The sequence below is a fragment of the Mesoplodon mirus genome, assembly GCF_964341445.2.
Source record: "Mesoplodon mirus genome assembly, chromosome: 12".
In the NCBI taxonomy this organism is placed as follows: Eukaryota; Metazoa; Chordata; class Mammalia; order Artiodactyla; family Ziphiidae; genus Mesoplodon; species Mesoplodon mirus.
The window spans coordinates 31,933,010-31,952,673 of record NC_138988.1 but is presented as its reverse complement, the minus strand read 5'-3'; the positions used below and the strand labels follow the sequence as shown (position 1 = coordinate 31,952,673).

At 36.8% G+C, this 19,664-nt stretch overlaps 1 protein-coding gene across 2 annotated transcripts in view; it reads right to left on the bottom strand.

Annotated features, from left to right (window-relative positions):
- Positions 1–19,664, bottom strand: part of DNAH12 (dynein axonemal heavy chain 12) — a 219,961-nt gene that overhangs the window by 119,447 nt on the left and 80,850 nt on the right. For both annotated transcript variants that reach the window (XM_082639578.1, XM_082639577.1), the window contains exons 18-25: positions 17,313–17,498; positions 16,488–16,688; positions 13,358–13,552; positions 5,717–5,838; positions 5,340–5,622; positions 2,903–3,022; positions 2,438–2,594; positions 2,034–2,206 (exon numbers count right to left, since the gene is read on the bottom strand). In XM_082639578.1, coding sequence (XP_082495704.1) covers positions 2,034–2,206; positions 2,438–2,594; positions 2,903–3,022; positions 5,340–5,622; positions 5,717–5,838; positions 13,358–13,552; positions 16,488–16,688; positions 17,313–17,498 — 1,437 coding nt within the window. The remainder of the gene's footprint in view (positions 1–2,033; positions 2,207–2,437; positions 2,595–2,902; positions 3,023–5,339; positions 5,623–5,716; positions 5,839–13,357; positions 13,553–16,487; positions 16,689–17,312; positions 17,499–19,664) is intronic.

The following is a 19,664-nucleotide window of genomic DNA, read 5'->3' as shown; positions in this document are numbered from 1 at the left end:
TAAGCTCCTTTAGAGTAACATCAGCAGTATCTGAATTCTTTCTGGGTCCCCACAGTGACTAGAAAAATGCCTGGAGATTTTTATATGTATACAAGTTACAGTCAACTCTCTCCATGAAGTTTGTTTCATGAAAACTGCTATGAGAGTTTGTGAAACTTAACTCCTTTTAGATAAAATAGGGTTAAAGGACCAAGACTGTACATTTGGGGAGGCAAGGGGTATATGGGAATGCTCTGTTCCTTCTGCTTAATTTTGCTGTGAGCCTAAAACTGCTCTAAAAAAATTAAGTATTTAAAAAATTAATAGACCTATGAAAATCTTAAATATTTTCACATTTACTAAAATAAAACAATAGAGAGAGCTCATTAAATAAAGGCAATATCAATGATATTTTACCCATCTTAAATTTATAGTAAACGCTATACTGTTAATGTCCATTAACTTGATTGCTGGAAACCTCAGTCTTTCCCTTCTTTATAATTTCCAAAAAATGCTTACAAATGTGTTCCCTTTATTATGGATAGTAAATATAATAGGAGACTTTCAATGTTTAGTGTTGTATACAAGTGTTTAATGTGATTTTGATTATATAACTCAAAGTCCTTAGCGTCCACCTTACAAATATTCACAGCTGATTTCAGTGAGGTCTGAGGACACAGAAGCTTGAGATTCATTTACTCAACAAACATTTAGGGAGTAACTTATGTACTTGTCAATCACTAGAATAGAGAACAAGATAGATGTGGTCTGGCCTTCAGGTAGCTTCCTGAGAAAGAGGATTTGGTGAAACTTGTTATCATAGATGCACTAGAACCTTACTCAGATTCTTTTACTGGTCATTGCATCCATCCTTCCAATTGCTGTCAGTCATCTACAAATAGCTCACAACTGTCCTTTTCTCCTGAGATTTGCCCTCAATTAATAGGAGCTCCCTTATCCACAAACACCTGAAAGCTTACTCACACACACACACCCCCACACACCCCACCCTAGCCCCAGGAGTGAACCATAGCCAATGATAATAAAAGGATAGAAAAGCTAGACCCCTTTGCCTTAAAGTGAAGTACCCCTGAGATGCCATTCATGCTCCAACGTTCCCCATGAGATCAGGCTAAGGCTAACCACATCTTTGCTTAGTTTTCCCGCCTGCTTTCCTCATTTCCTTATGGGTTTTTACTGAGAGCATTCCCTAGAAAATCATTTGCCCAATAATCCCCATTTCATTTCTGCTTCCAGAAAATTCAGACACTTTAATTTACTTACTCAGCACAGGTGGATTGGTGTTTCTTGATGCATCTCCTCAATCCCCAGGTAGGGTTGCCAGATTTAGCAAATAAAAATACAGGATGCCCAGTTAAATTTGAAAATCAGATAAACAATGAATAATTTGCTAGTATAAGTATGCCCCATGTAATAATTAGGACATATTTCTACTAACAAATCATTCATTGTTTATTTGAGATTCAAATTTACCTGAAAGTCCTGTATTTTATCTGACAACGCAATTCCCAGGGTTTCACTTTGTTGTTGTTGTTGTTTTCTGTAGTCATGGCTTTATCTTCCATAGTTTCCCAACAAGCACAGCCCTCAGTACCACCTGCCTACATTTCAGCTCTCCCTCTCCTATTCAACAAAACTAACTTGGAGTTCTAAGGCCCAAATGTGCTTCCTTCATCTTCTTGTCATCTCTCCCAGAGCTCCACTGCAAAAACTGATACCATTTTCTGAAGCTCTGGTTTCTTCTTTAAATCTCCAGTACCTTCCTTTTTCTAATTATCCCCAATGGGAGTGACTCACGATTTTCAAACATTAGAATTCACACACTCTTGTATTCTACAAGAGCACGCAGAAGTAAATATTCACTACTATAACTTCATATAAAGGGAATTTGGGATTAGGAAGGGATAGCTGTATTCAACTATACAGATAAGAGAATAAAATGAGGATAGCCATGTTAAATTTAGACAAGAAAATATGACACCAAACCAAAAAGGAATCTTTAATGTGTGAATTAAAATAATTTAAACACATACCAATGTTCTGTAACATCTGTCAGTTAGAGGAGTAATGACAAGTCGAGGTGAGTTACCAAGGTATTCATAAGCATATTTTACGTTGCAATTAATGATACTAACTCGAGCATTGTCATATTCCCAATAATATCGAAGCTGAGCAAGCCACTGGAAATCTGTATCATGTGAGACACCTAAACGGAATAAAGTAAAACAAGACAGATAATCCTGAAATGGAAATAATTTGAAAAATAAGTATTTTATAATCTTTACAACAGCAAATATTAAAATAATTCATGTTTTCTAATTTATGGAAAAGATCATATAAAATAAATTCTGTTGAGAGAGAAAAAGACATACAGTGTAAGTCCTTGTTTCTAAAAGCTATCTATATCTTATTTTTAAAATTAAAAAGAGTCACATACCCATATCAATCATGTCCATAACCACATCTCTAGCATGGACATCAATAGTAACCAAAGCCCCCAGAGTAATCCTGGTCTGCTTCGACAGTTTTCCTCTTACCAGCTCTACAATATCATTTAGTTGATTCTGAAGTTCCTTATAGTACTTCTTTAATCCCTACAAAATAAAAAAAGCAATTAAACTAATGTTATATAGTAGCTAAAACATGTATTTCATACATTTACTCTTTAACAATTCTGACATCATAATATAGCTCAATATAGAAATGAGTTCTCGAATAGAGTGATTTTTGTCTAAGCATAAGAAAAATTAACAAGTTTTTAAATAATTGTACAATTTTAATGCTACATGTAGAAATTGGGGGGAAGGTTACCTTTGCAAATAATAGATAAGCTAACTAAAAAAACATAGCATGTAGAAAAGAAAGTTATTTAAAAAGAATGTTACTTAAGGTAATGATTTACCTCTGTCCCACTACTTATAACTTCCTGTGTCTCAGAGGTCCAGAACATTTGAGAAACACAAAGTACAACTTGGCCAGGCCACTCTCGAACCCAGTCTCTTCTTGCAGATTCTGGATAAGCCTGAGTAATTAAAATGCATTTCTAACTTTAAAAGTTTACAAAAGGGGAAAAAAGCTTAATGTTTAACAATAAAGAAGTGCAATATTTGGTACATTTGTAGGCTAAAATGTAGTCATGAAAAATTTTAGATGACTATTTAAAAGACCTGAAAATTTTTTACAAATCATATTTTTGAAATACTTATTTATAAAAGAATGGAAAGATGAGCACCAATATGTTAATAATCAGTTATCTTTGGAAGGATTTGATTATTGATTCTTCTGGAAATTATTTTCAATAGGAATTTTAGGTTTCCTTGCTGTGGGGAGTTGTCAATTTTCTACATAGAATACATATTACTTCTATTATAATGAAATATGAGGGTTCATTAAAGTAAAAAATAAATCAGTCTAATAGGTTATGTATATTGATACCAAAATTTAATTGAAAAGAAGACTATGCCATCTAGTAGAAAACTGACCTAGTAGCTAGAACCCTTGTATTATTTATCCATAGCTTTTCTAAAAACTTGTATGGGGCTTCCCTGGTGGCGCAGTGGTTGAGAATCTGCCTGCCAATGCAGGGGACACGGGTTCGAGCCCTGGTCTGGGAAGATCTCACATGCCGCAGAGCAACTAGGCCCGTGAGCCACAACTACTGAGCCCGTGCGTCTGGAGTGTGTGCTCCGCAACAAGACAGGCCGCAATAGTGAGAGGCCCACGCACCGCGATGAAGAGTGGCCCCCGCTTGCCGCAACTAGAGAAAGCCCTTGCACAGAAACAAAGACCCAACACAGCCATAAATAAATAAATAAATAAATAAATAAATAAAAAACTTGTATGACCAGCATATATAATTTAAACAATAATATATTTGTTCATTTATATACAATTGAACAATCTATGCTTTTGAGTTCAAAGTATACTTTCATTTCTTCTAACATTTTTATGTTCAAAATGCACTTAAATAGATTTATTAGGGGGGTAGTCTTTTTAAAAATAACTTGTTTCAAAAGTAAATGATCATAGCAGATCCAAATTAAAAACTGAAAAAAAACAACTGCAGAACAAAGTATGAAGAGTAGATACTAAAGGAAACTTTATATATATATATATATATATTTTTTTTTTTTTTTTTATTGGCCATGCAGCACAGCTTGCGGGATCTTAGTTCCCCAACCAAGGACTGAACCCGGGCCACAGCAGTGAAAGCACCAAGTCCTAACCACTGGACTGCCAGGGAATTCCCTGGAAACTATATTTTTAATACAATGATACTACCTTAGATATAAGAATATTAAACATAAGGATATAAATATCTATTATTAAAATGCATTTTATTAGCAATATTTATAGATAAATGCAAATGACAAATTAACCTAAGTTTCAAAGAAGGCTGAGTTCCAAAGAATTGATGAGCCATTGCTAGGTACATAGAAGGTAAATTTCTATATAGATTAAGGAAGTACTTTCATGGACAATGTTGATTCTTTCCTATGTGTTTTAGTTTGTTTGGAATCATAAATAGAAAAAAGGAGAGAAAAAGTCAAGATTTATCTGCAGGAACGTTGAAGCTGAACAGAATAGCCACTGCAAGAAGATGATTCTCATAGGGCTCTTGGTGAAGGAAAAAGGATTCCTCACTCATATAAAGTGAGTTGCTGGATATAAGGCTGCAAAGCCTTTTTAAATGACATTTTTACTACACAACTGTTCCTTTGTGATCCTAAAGGAAGAAATATACTGAAGTATATCATTCAAGATTAGGTTAATTGAGTTAGCAAAAGTGAGGTACATGTAGTGCCTACTTGTTATATTTCTCTCAAATATTATAGATCCTCCGTTAATGTTGGTTCATCTCATTTTGAGTTTTTAAGTAATCGTTTGAGTGTAAGTAGCAATAAGTAAACTAGGTCATGCATTTAACACCCATGTCTGAGGTTCCTTCTTATCTCAGGGGCTTTACACAGGATACTTAGGTGCTCTCCCATTTGCTATTTATCTGGTTAATTCCTACTTATCCTTTGGGTCTCAGTTTCAATTTTACTTTCTCTAAGAGCCTATCACTAGCAACCCACCTCCCCCATTCTAAATTATATACACCTTATTATTCTTTCTCATAACACCTTTTTTCTTTTGTAGCACTTAATCACATATTATTATCAATTCTTACTACTATTATTATTTTAATAATAATGTTAGGAACAAAGAGTAAAGAAAATAATAAATGGCTTAAAATAGTAAGACCTTAAGTGTTCATTTACTGGTACCCATTCAAAACCTCCTAAAAGAAAGCATTTACAGAATATAGGATATACATTAAATCCTAGGAAACATACCAGCCTGGCTGCAGCAATCACATCATGAATACTCTGGAGCATCAAATCTTCTACTTGAATGAGCCACTTTTCCACAGCACCTCGTGCTGCAGACGTGGAAATAAGTGCAATCAGCTCCACTCGCTCACCTTCAGAGCTATACATGGCTTGAATGTCCAAATTGGGAAGGAACTCCAATTTAGTGATGCCCTCAAAGCATTTTTTTAAATGAGGCTGAACTCTAAGTGGATCTTTGGTCTCTGACAAAATCTCTAACATTTCATCATTAGATAAGAAGAAAAAACTAGGGAAAAACATGCAAATACAAAAGTTTTAGTTATAATTCATCACACAGCAGAAAATGCTTTAATTATAGCACAATTGATTATCCATCATACCGAGGGAAGAAAAGTCGTTTTTTTTCAAGATATGCATTAAGGCCTTTCATAATTTTCTCCAAAAGTTCATTGCAGTTCTGCAGTTTTTCCAGTAAACCTGTTAAAGAAGTAACAGCAAGAACCTAAAAGAGACCAATTCGTTCAGGTCAGCACTTATATATCAGATATTATGATAAGACCTAAACATTAAAATGTCAAAAATGTTAAGGTGTCAAAAGGTTTATGAAAATTCTCAGGAAATTTTTTATGTGAAACTATTAGAATTCAATAAATCACAAATATTCTTATCCAAAGATGCTAGTTATAAATGAGAAATTATGATTGTCATGCATATTTTCATTTCTCCTGTATTGTTTTGATTGATGTGGAAAGAGTCTGCTAGGTTGGTGTGTGATTTAATTTTTGCATTAACAACTGTCAACTATAAACAATCTATGGTATGAGTTGGCAAACTACATCCCATGAGCTAAATCCAGTCTGCTACCAGTTTCTTTTTTGTTGCTGTTGTTTTTCAGCTTTTATGAGGTACAACTGACAAATAAAAATTGTATATATTTAAGACATATAACTTGATGTTTTGATATCTGTATACACTGTGCTGCCACTGCTTTTTTTGTTTATTTATTTATTTATTATCAGTCATCCATTTTATACACATCAGCACATACATGTCAATCCCAATCTCCCAATTCATCCACCCCCACCCCTACCCCCCACCACTTTCCCCACTTGGTGTCCATATGTTTGTTCCCTACATCTGTGTCACAATTTCTGCTCTGCAAACCGGTTCATCTCTACCATTTTCTAGGTTCCACATATATGCGTTAATATATGATATTTGTTTTTCTCTTTCTGCCTTCCTTCACTCTGTATGACAGTCTCTAGATGCATCCACGTCTCTACAAATCACCCAATTTTGTTCCTTTTATGGCTGAGTAATATTCCATTGTATATATGTACCACATCTTCTTTATCCATTCGTCTGTCTATGGGCATTTAGGTTGCTTCCATGTCCTGGCTATTGTGAATAGTGCTGTGATGAACATTGGGGTGCATGTGTTTTTTTGAATTATGGTTTTCTCTGGGTATATGCCCAGTAGTGGGGTTGCTGCATCATATGGTAATTCTATTTTTAGTTTTTAAGGAACCTCCATACGGTTCTCCATAGTGGCTGTATCAATTTACATTCCCACCAACAGTGCAAGAGGGTTCCATTTTCTCCACACTCTCTCCAGCATTTGTTGTTTGTAGATTTTCTGATGATGCCCATTCTAACTGCTATGAGGTGATACCTCATTGTAGTTTTGATTTGTATTTCTCTAATAATTAGTGATGTTGAGCAGCTTTTCATGTGCTTCTTGGCCATCTGTGTGTCTTCTATGGAGAAGTGTCTATTTAGGTTTTCTGCCCATTTTGGGATTGGGTTGTTTGTTTTTTTTAATATTGAGCTGCATGAGCTGTTTATATATTTTGGAGAGTAATCCTTTGTCCATTGATTCGTTTGCAAATATTTTCTCCCATTCTGAGGGTTGTCTTTTCGTCTTGTTTATGGTTTCCTTTGCTGTGCAAAAGCTTTTAAGTTTCGTTAGGTACCATGTGTTTATTTTTGTTTTTATTTCCATTACTCTAGGAGGTGGATCAAAAAATATCTTGCTGTGATTTATGTCAAAAAGTGTTCTTCCTATGTTTTCCTCTAAGAGTTTTATAGTACCCGGTCTTACATTTAGGTCTCTAACCCATTTTGAGTTTATTTTGGTGTATGGTGTTAGGGAGTGTTCTAATTTCATGCTTTTACATGTAGCTGTCCAGTTTTCCCAGCACCACTTATTGAAGAGATTGTCTTCTCTCCATGGTATATCCTTGCCTCCTTTGTCATAGATTAGTTGACCACAGGTGCGTGGGTTTATCTCTGCGCTTTCTATCCTGTTCCATTGATCTATATTTCTGTTTTTGTGCCAGTACTATATTGTCTTGATTACTGTAGCTTTGTTGTATAGTCTGAAGTCAAGGAGTCTGATTCCTCCAGCTCCGTTTTTTTCCCTCAAGACTGCTTTGGCTATTCGGGGTCTTTTGTGCCTCCATACAAATTTTAAGATTTTTTGTTCTAGTTCTGTAAAAGATGCCATTGGTAATTTGATAGTGATTGCATTGAATCTGTAGATTGCTTATAGTATAGTCATTTTCACAATATTGATTCTTCCAATCCAAGAACATGGTATATCTCTCCTTCTGTTGGTATCATCTTTAATTTCTTTCATCAGTGTCTTATAGTTTTCTGCATACAGGTCTTTTGTCTCCCTAGGTAGGTTTATTCCTAGGTATCTTATTCTTTTTGTTGCAATGGTAAATGGGAGTATTTCCTTAATTTCTCTTTCTGATCTTTTGTTGTTAGTGTATAGGAACGCAAGAGATTTCTGTGCATTAATTTTGTATCCTGCAACTTTACCAGATTCACTGATTAGCTCTAGTAGTTTTCTGATGACATCTTTAGGATTCTCTATGTATAGTATCATGTCATCTGCAAACAGTGACAGTTTTACTTCTTCTTTTCCAACTTGTATTCGTATTATTTCTTTTTCTTCTTTGATTGCTGTGGCTAGGACTTCCAAAACTATGTTGAATAATAGTGGTGAGAGTGGATATCCTTGTCTTGTTCCTGATCTTAGAGGAAATACTTTCAGTTTTTCACCATTGAGAGTGATGTTTGCTGCAGGTTTGTCGTATATGGTCTTTATTTTGTTGACATAGGTTCCCTCTATGCCCACTTTCTGGAGACTTTTTATCAAAAATGGGTGTTGAATTTTGTGAAAAGCTTTTTCTGCATCTATTGAGATGATCATATGGTTTTTATTCTTCAGTTTGTTAATATGATGCATCACATTGATTGATTTGTGTATATTGAAGAATCCTTGCATCTCTAGGATAAATCCCACTTGATCATGGTGTATGAGCCTTTTAATGTGTTGTTGGATTCTGTTTGTGAGTATTTTGTTCAGGATTTTTGCATCTATATTCATCAGTGATATTGGTCTGTAATTTTCTTTTTTTGTAGTATCTTTGTCTGGTTTTGGTATCAGGGTGATGGTGGCCTCATAGAATGAGTTTGGGTGTTTTCCTTCCTCTGCAATTTTTTGGAAGAGTTTGAGAAGGATGGGTGTTAGCTCTTCTCTAAATGTTCGATAGAATTCACCTGTGAAGCCATCTGGTCCTGGACTTCTGTTTGTTGGAAGATTTTTTTTATTTTTTATTTTTTTGCGGTACATGGGCCTCTCACTGTTGTGGCCTCTCCCGTTGCAGAGCACAGGCTCCAGACGCACAGGCTCAGTGGCCACAGCTCACGGGCCCAGCCGCTCCGTGGCATGTGGGATCTTCCAAGACTGGGGAACGAACCCATGTCCCCTGCATCAGCAGGCAGACTCTCAACCACTGCGCCACCAGGGAAGACCTTGTTGGAAGATTTTTAATCACAGTTTCAATTTCATTACTTGTGATTGGTCTGTTCATATTTTCTGTTTCTTCCTGGTTCATTCATGGAAGGTTATACCTTTCTAAAAATTTGTCCATTTCTTCCAGGTTGTCCATTTTATTGGCATAGAGTTGCTTGTAGTAGTCTCTTAGGATGCTTTGTATTTATGCGGTGTCTGTTGTAACTTTTCCTTTTTCATTTCTAATTTTATTGATTTGATTCCTCTCCCTCTTTTTCTTGATGAGTCTGGCTAATGGTTTATCAATTTTGTTTACCTTCTCAAAGAACCAGCTTTTAGTTTTATTGACCTTTGCTATTGTTTTGTTTCTATTTCATTTATTTCTGCTCTGATTGTTATGATTTCTTTCCTTCTGCTAACTTTGGGTTTTGTTTGGCCTTTCTCTAGTCCCTTTAGGTGTAAGGTTAGATTGCTTATTTGAGATTTTTCTTGTTTCTTGATGTAGGCTTGTATAGCTATAAACTTCCCTCTTAGAACTGCTTTTGCTGCATCCCATAGGTTTTAGATCGTCATGTTTTCATTGTCATTTGTCCCTAGGTTTTTTGTTTGTTTGTTTGTTTTGAGGTACGTGGGACTCTCACTGTTGCAGCCTCTCCTGTTGCGGAGCTCTGGTCACGCAGGCTCAGCAGCCATGGCTCACGGACCCAGCCACTCCACAGCATGTGGGATCCTCCCGGACCAGGGCACAAACCCGTGTCCCCTACATTGGCAGGCGGACTCTCAACCACTGCGCCACCAGGGAAGCCCTCTAGGTATTTTTTGATGTCCTCTTTGATTTCTTTAGTGATCTCTTGGTTATTTAGTAACATATTGCTTAGCCTCCATATGTCTGCGTTCTTTTCATTTTTTTCCATGTCATTGATTTCTAATCTCATAGCGTTGTGGTCAGAAAAGATGGCTTGGTATGATTTCAATTTTCTTAAATTTATTGAGGCTTGATTTGTGACCCAAGATGTGATCTATCCTGGAGAATGCTCCATGCGCACTTGAGAAGAAAGTGTAACCTGCTGTTTTTAGATGGAATGTCCTATAAATATCAATTCAATCTATCTGGTCTATTGTGTCATTTAAAGCTTGTGTTTCCTTATTAATTTTCTGTTTGGATGATCTGTCCATTGGTCTAAGTGAGGTATTATAGTCCCCCACTATTATTGTGTTACTGTTGATTTCCTCTTTTAGAGCTGTAGGCAGTTGCCTTATGTATTGAGGTGCTCCTATGTTGGGTGCATATATATTTATAATTGTTGTATCTTCTTCTTGGATTGATCCCTTGATCATTATGTAGTGTCCTTCCTTGTCTCTTGTAACATTCTTTATTTTTATTTTTTTTTTTTTTTTTTTTTTTTTTGCTGTACGCGGGCCTCTCACTGCTGTGGCCTCTCCCGTTGCGGAGCACAGGCTCCGGACACACAGGCTCTGCGGCCATGGCTCGCGGGCCCAGCCACTCCACGGCATGTGGGATCCTCCGGGATCGGGGCACGAACCCGTGTCCCCTGCATCGGCAGGCGGACTCTCAACCACTGCGCCACCAGGGAAGCCCAACATTCTTTATTTTAAAGTCAATTTTATCTGATATGAGTATTGCTACTCCAGCTTTTGATTTCCATTTGCATGGAATTTCTTTTTCCATCCCCTGGCTTTCAGTCTGTATGTGTCCCTAGGTCTGAAGTGGGTCTCTTGTAGACAGCATATATATGGGTCTTGTTTTTGTATCCATTCAGGAAGCCTGTATGTTTTGGTTGGAGCATTTAATCCATTCACATTTAAGGTAATTATTGATATGTATGTTCCTATTACCATTTTCTTAATTTTTGGGGTTTGTTTTTGTAGGTCCTTTCCTTCTCTTGTGTTTTCCACTTAAAGAAGTTCCTTTAGCATTTGTTGTAGAGCTGGTTTGGTGGTGCTGAATTCTCTTAGCTTTTGCTTGTCTCTAAAGCTATTGATTTCTCCATGGAATCTGAATGAGATCCTTGCTGGGTACAGTAATCTTGGTTGTAGGTTCTTCGTTTTCATCACTTTAAGTATATCATGCCACTCCCTTCTGGCTTGTAGAGCTTCTGCTGAGAAATCAGCTGTTAACCTTATGGGAGTTCCCTTGTATGTTATTTGTCATTTTTCCCTTGCTGCTTTCAATAATTTTTCTTTGCCTTTATTTTTTGCCAATTTGATTACTATGTGTCTCGGCGTGTTTCTCCTTAGGTTTATCCTGTATGGGACTCTCTGTGCTTCCTGGACTTGGGTGGCTATTTCCTTTCCCATGTTAGGGAAGTTTTCGACTATAATCTCTTCAAATATTTTCTCGGGTCCTTTCTCTCTTCTCTCTCTGGGACCCCTATAATGTGAATGTTGTTGCATTTAATGTTGTCCCAGAGGTCTCTTAGGCTGTCTTCATTTCTTTTCATTCTTTTTTCTTTATTCTGTTCTGCAGCAGTGAATTCCACCATTCTGTCTTCCAGGTCACTTATCCGTTCTTCTGCCTCAGTTATTCTGTTATTGATTCCTTCTAGTGTAGTTTTCATTTCAGTTGTTGTATTGTTCATCTCTGTTTCTTTTTTCTTTAATTCTTCTAGATCTTTGTTAAACATTTCTTGCATCTTCTCGATCTTTGCCTCCATTCCTTTTCTGAGGTCCTGGATCATCTTCACTATCATTATTCTGAATTCTTTTTCTGGAAGATTGCCTATCTCCACTTCATTTAGTTGTTTTTCTGGGGTTTTATCTTGTTCCTTCATCTGTTACATAGCCCTTCTGCCTTTTCATCTTGTCTATCTTTCTGTGAATGTGGTTTTTGTTCCACAGGCTGCAGGATTGTAGGTCTTCTTGCTTCTGCGTGCTGCCAGTTTTTACATGGCTGTCAAGCTAAGAATTATTTTTACACTTTTAAAAGGTTCAAAAATTAAAGGAAGAATAACATTTCATGGTACATGAAAATGTCAGTTGTCCATAAACAGTTTTGATGTAGCACGGACACATCCATTCAGTTACATATTGTCTTTGGCTGCTTTCTTACTACAACAACAGCAGAATTGAGTAGTTACAAAAAACACTGTACGTCTCACAAAGCCTAAAATATTTACCATGTGGCCCTTTGCAGGAAAAAACTGCTGACTTCTGTTCTATAAGAAATAATGTCTTACAAAGGTTTTAAAGTCAACATGTAAGGGAGATCCTTGAAACTCATAAATTTCAGTACTATTGACTGTCAACAGTTCAGCACAGCTAGTTTTTCTTTTTTTTTTTTTTTCTTTTCTTTTTGGCCGCATTGGGTCTTTGTTGCCGTGCATGGGTGGCGAGCAGAAGATTCTCTTGTTGTGGAACTCAGGCTCTAGGCGCATGGGCCTCGGTAGTTGTGGCTTGCAGGCTCTAGAGTGCAGGCTGAGTAGTTGTGGTGTACGGGCTTAACTGTTTGCAGCATATGGGATCTTCCTGGACCAGGGATCCAACCCGTGTCCCCTGCATTGGCAGGCAGATTCTTAACCACTGTGCCACCAGGGAAGTCCCCAGCACAGCTACTTTTTCATCCAGCATTGAAATAAATCGTTATTTCTTAAGTTGAATAACAGATTAAAAAGTGGATATATATATCTATGAACTTTGTATACTATGTGTATGAAAAATACATGGTTTGTCTTTCAACATTAAAATCACACTCAACAAGGTGCTATACTCACTAGGAGAGACACATAGCAAGTGAGACCAACTGAGAGAATTGCTGACTCTTTTTTCCCATCACCCCCAAGCATATAGAGTCATTGAGTAGAAACTCAGGTGAATCACATGCACTACTCATTCATTTGTATTCATTCTCTCTCTGTCTCTCTCTGTCTCTGTCTCTCCCACCCTCTTGCTTTCTTCACTTTATTTTATTTTACTATTTATTTTTATAAGAGGGATTACTGAGTATACATAGGAGAAGCCAGTGAGTTAAATGAATGTTTGAAGCAGCTCCACTATACATATTAAAGAGTTATGAGTAGTGTATCTTATGAATTGAAAAGTAAAATTATCTATGCTTTCTTATATTTTTCTGAGCTTTTCAGTTTGTATACAATGAGCAGGTTTTATTTTTGTACTTGGAAAAAAAGCCAAATGCTTTCTGTAGTTGCCAAAAATAAAGATTCCCCTTTATTTGAAACAGAGAAAACAAACACTTCACCTTTGGATCTTTTGTACACAACTTCATGATATCCCTCCAGTGTCTGTCTACTGTCTGAAACTGACGCCCTTCTTCTGGCATCTGTTGCATGATATCCTCAGAACAAAAAATGGGCTCCAAGTACAGCCAATGAGCTTGTACTTTTAACCATTCATCAGTTGTTTCTTGTATTCGAATCAAACGGTCCTCCCAGGCCTTAATGAAAAGCATAGTATTCTAAGTTCCAGTTATTAAAGAAAACCCATAAATTATAGAAAGGAATATGTATTTTAAATTTATTGTAATTTTTGAATCAGTGCAAAACAGCTCAAAGTCACTTATAGTGTCTCACATGGGCTTTGAAAAACTCTAGGAGGTCTGAAGTTTTCCTAAATCATTGGAACTCACAATTGCAAATGACTGTATTTATTTAGACCAATTTCCTAATCTCTAGGTGAACTGTCCCATGTCCAGAAAGCATACAGGAATACACCCTGCTCTACACCAGTAGCTATCAACCTAGGGGCTATTTTGTCCTCACCCCAAAGGACATTTGACAATGTCTGGAGGCATTTACATTTGTCACAACTGGTGGGGTGAGATTTCTACTAATATCTAGTGGGTGGAGGCCATGGACACTGCTAAACTTCCTACAATATACAGGACAGCCCCCATAACAAAGAATTATCTAGCCCAAATGTCATTAGAACCAGGTTGAGAAACTGTGCTCTACATCAATGCATTTGGGGGAAAAAGTCTTCCTTTTTGTCACAGATCTCCTAGAATCCATAAGGTATTTCATTAGCCAAAGATCATTCATATAAGCTCTTTGTTTCTTAAATATATGGCCTAAGGTCCTATATATCAAGAGATTGGCCTCATATTTTTGTTTTAAAAGCTCTAAGAGAGGTTTCAAACTTGTCTTGTAAATTCTCCTTTGTTGAACAAGAAATATCTGCAAAAGCAAAACATCTTACCAGGAAAAGGTAGGTCAGCCTGATTCAAGGGAAAATGTGCAGCTTTATGTCTTTTTGGAAGAACACAACTCTTTGTCTTCTCCAAATATTGAAAACCAAGGTGTCCTATAAATACACTATTTATGCTTAAATTAAAACCAAACTGCCTTTTTTGAATTCCAGGTTTGTCGTTTATTAGCTGTGTGAACTTGGGTAACTTACCTGTCCCTCTATGCCTTAGTTCCCTTAACTCTGACTACTGATAATAACAGTGCCTACCTTAAGGGTCTGCTATGGGGATTAAATGGGTTAATAAATGTAAAACCCCTAGAGTAGCATCTGGCACACATTTAGAAGTCAATAAATATCAGGGGAAAAATCCATTTGTTGTTGATCTTTTCCCCATTTTATATAGTCTCCAGTTTGAATTTTGATACTACCTATAAAACTATTAGTTATTATAATTTATTTGCTTTGTGTACTTACCCACATCAACTATAAGGACATTAAATAATCTTACAGTCCCAAATATCATTTGTTTTTGTCAAGTGGACAATATTTCATTAATTATTCTAAAAGATCCTCAAGCTATTTGTTCCCAAATATAAAGTATAGTATATAGAACTTCACTACAAGTTATGAGAATATAGCATGAACTGTTGGTGGGAATGTAAATTGATACAGCTACTGTGGAGAACAGTATGGAGGTTCCTTAAAAAACTAAAAGTAGAACTACCATACGACCCAGCAATCTCACTAGTGGGCATATACCCTGAGAAAACCACAGTTCAAAAAGAGTCATGTACCACAATGTTCACTGCAGCTCTATTTACAATAGCCAGGACATGGAAGCGACCTCAGTGTCCACTGACAGATGAATACATAAAGAAGATGTGGCACATATATACAATGGAATATTACTCAGCCATAAAAAGAAACGAAATTGAGTTATTTGTAGTGAGGTGGATGGACCTAGAGACTGTCATACAGAGTGAAGTAAGTCAGAAAGAGAAAAACAAATACCATATGCTAACACATATATATGGAATCTAAAAAAAAAAAAGAAAAGAAAAAATGATTCTGAAGTACCCAGGGGCAGGACAGGAATAAAGACACAGACATAGAGAATGGACTTGAGGACATGGGGAGGGGGAAGGGTAAGCTGGGACGAAGTGAGAGAGTGGCATGGACATATATACACTACCAAATGTAAAACAGGTAGCTAGTGGGAAGCAGCCACAGGGAGTTTTGTGCTTTGTGTCCACCTAGAGGGATGGAATAGGGAGGGTGGGAGGGAGAGGCAAGAGGGAAGAGATATGGGGATATATGTATATGTATAGCTGATTCACTTTGTTAAAAAGCAGAAACTAACACACCATTTTAAAGCAATTATACTCCAATAAAGATGTTAAAAAAAAGAAAGAAGATTAGCATCAACTTGAAACAATCTTTAAATGAGAATTTATTCATTGCCCTTTGAAGAAAATATTTAATTCAGAGTGTAAAATTCATGTTTTGTCTTATCTGCTATTGAATTGTATTAAAAAAATAAGAAATATCCAAAGTCTATTTTGTTTTATAACATAACACTCCTGCATAAACTCAAAATTATTATATTGGTTCTTTCACTTTAATACCATTTCCTTATAGCAACACCAGTGTTGAAAATTTGTTTCTTCTTTTCCCCTCCATGTTCAACACCATTTTCCTGCCCCACATCCACTAAATAATGACAGCAGATATTCTTTAACTGCTCAGCCAACCATTTTGCACAATTATATTTATTAAAATAACCAGATTGATTTTCTGCCTATAAGAAAAGACATTTTGAAAACCTTATGCTTCTCGGTCAAAGCTTATGTCAATAAAATACTCAGTAAAGTGGAAAAAAAAAGAATATAGCATGAAGTAGGGTCTAGGCTGTCTACAGTTAGATTAAATAATACCGTTTTCCTTCCAAATCTATCACTGTCATTGGAGAAGATTTTTCCTAATAAAAATATCATTTTTTCTTTTAAAAATCATTAGAGTTAATGGCTCATCTGTTCTATATATTTTCACATTAATTTTAAGTTATCTGTTTCTATATTTCACCAAAGCTATCCAACAAACTGACTTATTTTCACAAGAGCATATATGTAATAAGATTGCAGTTTTTATAAATGACCAGGAGTTGACTATCATATTTAACATACCTTGATCTCCTTTTCAAATGGTTTGATGAAAGGTGAGCCTCTCATTGTCTGAGTTTTTATAATTTGATCATCAAGGAGAGCCTGAATCTCATCTACTGAAGAAAGAATACAGACTCCAGTATCACGATATAGACTTATATGAAAAGCAATATCATCCCAAGTTCCCATCATTGTATGCATGGATTTCTCTAATGAAAATTCCTAAATAAGAAAAAGAAGAAAGAATTTGGTGCATTACACAGCAATTTTTGTAAGGTAATCTGCAACTGTCTGTAAGTTAGAAAAGTTTTTAAACAATTAAAAAATTCCTATGGAAAATCACAATGTAGTTTTAAAAAATTCACTTGCTCTGAAAACAACTGCTGTCAGTATTAAAATAGACAGCAGAATGAAAGACCTGACAGATTTTCCCTGAAGTGGCTTTTCTGCAGTCTATAGTCTGAAGATGTTTTCAGTGTATTTTGAGAACACTAGATGGCCATACTTACTCTGCTAGAATACACATATATCACATGCCACACACACATTCATCTATTTCCATTCTTAATGGAACAATTATATATCAAGACTAGCACATCATCCATGCATATCAAAATGTGGCAGAATTAACAAGAGGCCAAAGGAACAATTTCTACTCAGGATTCAGGACAAGGAAATCATAGAGAAGCAGACACTTTGTGGGGAAAAATAAGAGTGGTCTTCTACCACTTTACCCCATCTCCTCCCACTGCTAGTCAGTACTATACATTCAACCACAACAAAAAGTATGATTATTTGATTAACAAACTCATCAAATAAAGTATTTCAGTTGATCTTCATATTTACCTTGCTTGCACTCGCACTTATAACTTCAAATTTTTCCAAGTATGGTGTAAGGTTTAATTTTAAAACTTTCCTCATTGTAGTTCCAGAGTCTGGAGTTAAGTCATAGCCTACAATTTCTGATAACTGCTTCCAGTGACGTGTTCTCATTCCTGGATTGCATAGGATGGAGACAGTAGGGATGTATTCCTAATGGTGAAAATAGAAATAATAATGAGTCACTCATTTGAATTCCATACACATACACTTGAAATTAGGTAATATACTTAATGAGTCCAATCAAAATCCCAATTAGATTTGGAAGGGAAGAAAAAGTAACAAAATTATTCTAAAGTTCATCTGCATAAATAAACATGTAAAAATAGCCAGGAGAACTATAAGAGTAAGAAAAAGGGGGGATATAAATGTTCTATAAGATATTAAAGTATATGATAAAACTACAGTAATTAAAACTGTCATATTATTATTATGGAAATACAAAGTTAAGTTTATTCTATATATTATATGGAGAAAATATAGTATAACACAACATAATATAATATATAGTTATAAATACACACACAAAACATAAATGGGGAAAAGCCTGCAACAAAATGCCAAAATGTAACTGTTTGGAAATAAAAATTAAATATTCAGCAAAAACACTTAGTTCATCACTTTTTTTTTTTTTTTTTTTTTTTGTGGTATGTGGGCCTCTCACTGTTGTGGCCTTTCCCGTTGTGGAGCACAGGCTCCGGACACGCAGGCTCAGCGACCATGGCTCACGGGCCCAGCCACTCCATGGCACGTGGGATCTTCCCGGACTGGGGCACGAACCCATGTCCCCTGCATCAGCAGGTGAACTCTCAACCACTGCGCCACCAGGGAAGCCCAGTTCATCACTTTTGATACTGACATTAGAATACTTCCTTTAAAATCAGGAACAAGATAAGCATTCCCATTATTAATACTTCTAATCAACACTGTATTAAGTGTCTCAGCCACTGAGATAATATAAATAAACAAAAGATATGGGGGAGGAGGGGGATCAAGATGCCAGAGTCGCAAGACCCTGAATTCACCTCCTCCTATGAGCACAGCACAAAATTACAACTACTTTATACAGCAACTATGTATGAGAATGACCTGAAGAGTAGCAGAAAAGATTTTCCACAATGACAGATATAAAGAAGGAGTGACAATAAGATGGGTAGGGGAGTCGAGATGCAATCTTGTCAGGAGCCAAACTCTAAGGTTGGTGACACACAAATGAAAAGGACATCACCACTGCAGAGGTCCTCTCCGAGGAGCAAGGGGTCTGAGACCCATGTTGGCCTCCCCATCCTGGAGGTCTTGCACTGGGAAGACAAGCCCCCAGAACGTCTGGCTTTGAAAACCAGTGGGGATTCCATTCAGGAGAGATGGAGGGCTATAGGAAAAAGACTCCACTCTTAAAGGGCACAGGCAAAATCTTACATGGTCCAAGTCCCAGCAAAAAGGCAGTAGTTTGAAAGTCACCTGTGTCAGACCCACTTGCTGATCTTGGAGAGCCTACCAGAGAGGCAGGAGGCCTCTGGGACTCCCCCTGGGGATGGAGATGCTGGTGGCAGCCATTTTGGGGATCTTGTTCTATTGGACTGACTCCAGCACTGGCAAGCACCATTTAGAAATCCTCCCTCTAGCCTATTAGTGCTGGGGGCTTGCCCTGTGCACCAGAGGGCCCACAGCAATTTTGCACCACCAGGACACATAGTCAAATGCACAGGGATCCTGCACCACCCACCTGTGGCCCCGAAGAGGGTGCACTGCCCAGCTACACAGTCAGCCTCACCAGGAGACTGCCCTGCCCACCAAGGCACCCACAACTGCATGAGTCAGAGCATCACAGCCAGACAGGCCAAGGGCCAGCCCCACCAACCAATATGCCCTCAACAGTTAGCTCTTCCACAACAGAAGGGAGCATGCAGCATGAATAGAGGACACCCCTGGAGCATAAGGCCTAGTAGCCAGGAGGGAGTGCACTGCTGAGCTCATAGGATGTCTCCTATATAATGTCACTTCTCCAAGATCAAGAGACATAACAGTCCTATCCAATATATAGAAATAAACATAGGGAATTAGGTAAAATGAGGAGGCATGAGGAATATGTTCCAAACAAAGGAACAAGACAAAACCTCAGAAAAAGAACTAAATTAAATGCAAATAAGCAATCTACCCAATAAAGAGTTCAAGGTAATAATCATAAAGATGCTCACTGAACTCAGAAGAATGGATGAACACAGAATTTTAACTAAGAGTTAGAAAATATAAAGAAGAACAAATCAGAGCTGAATAATACATTAACTGAAATGAAAAATATACTAGAAGGAATCCACA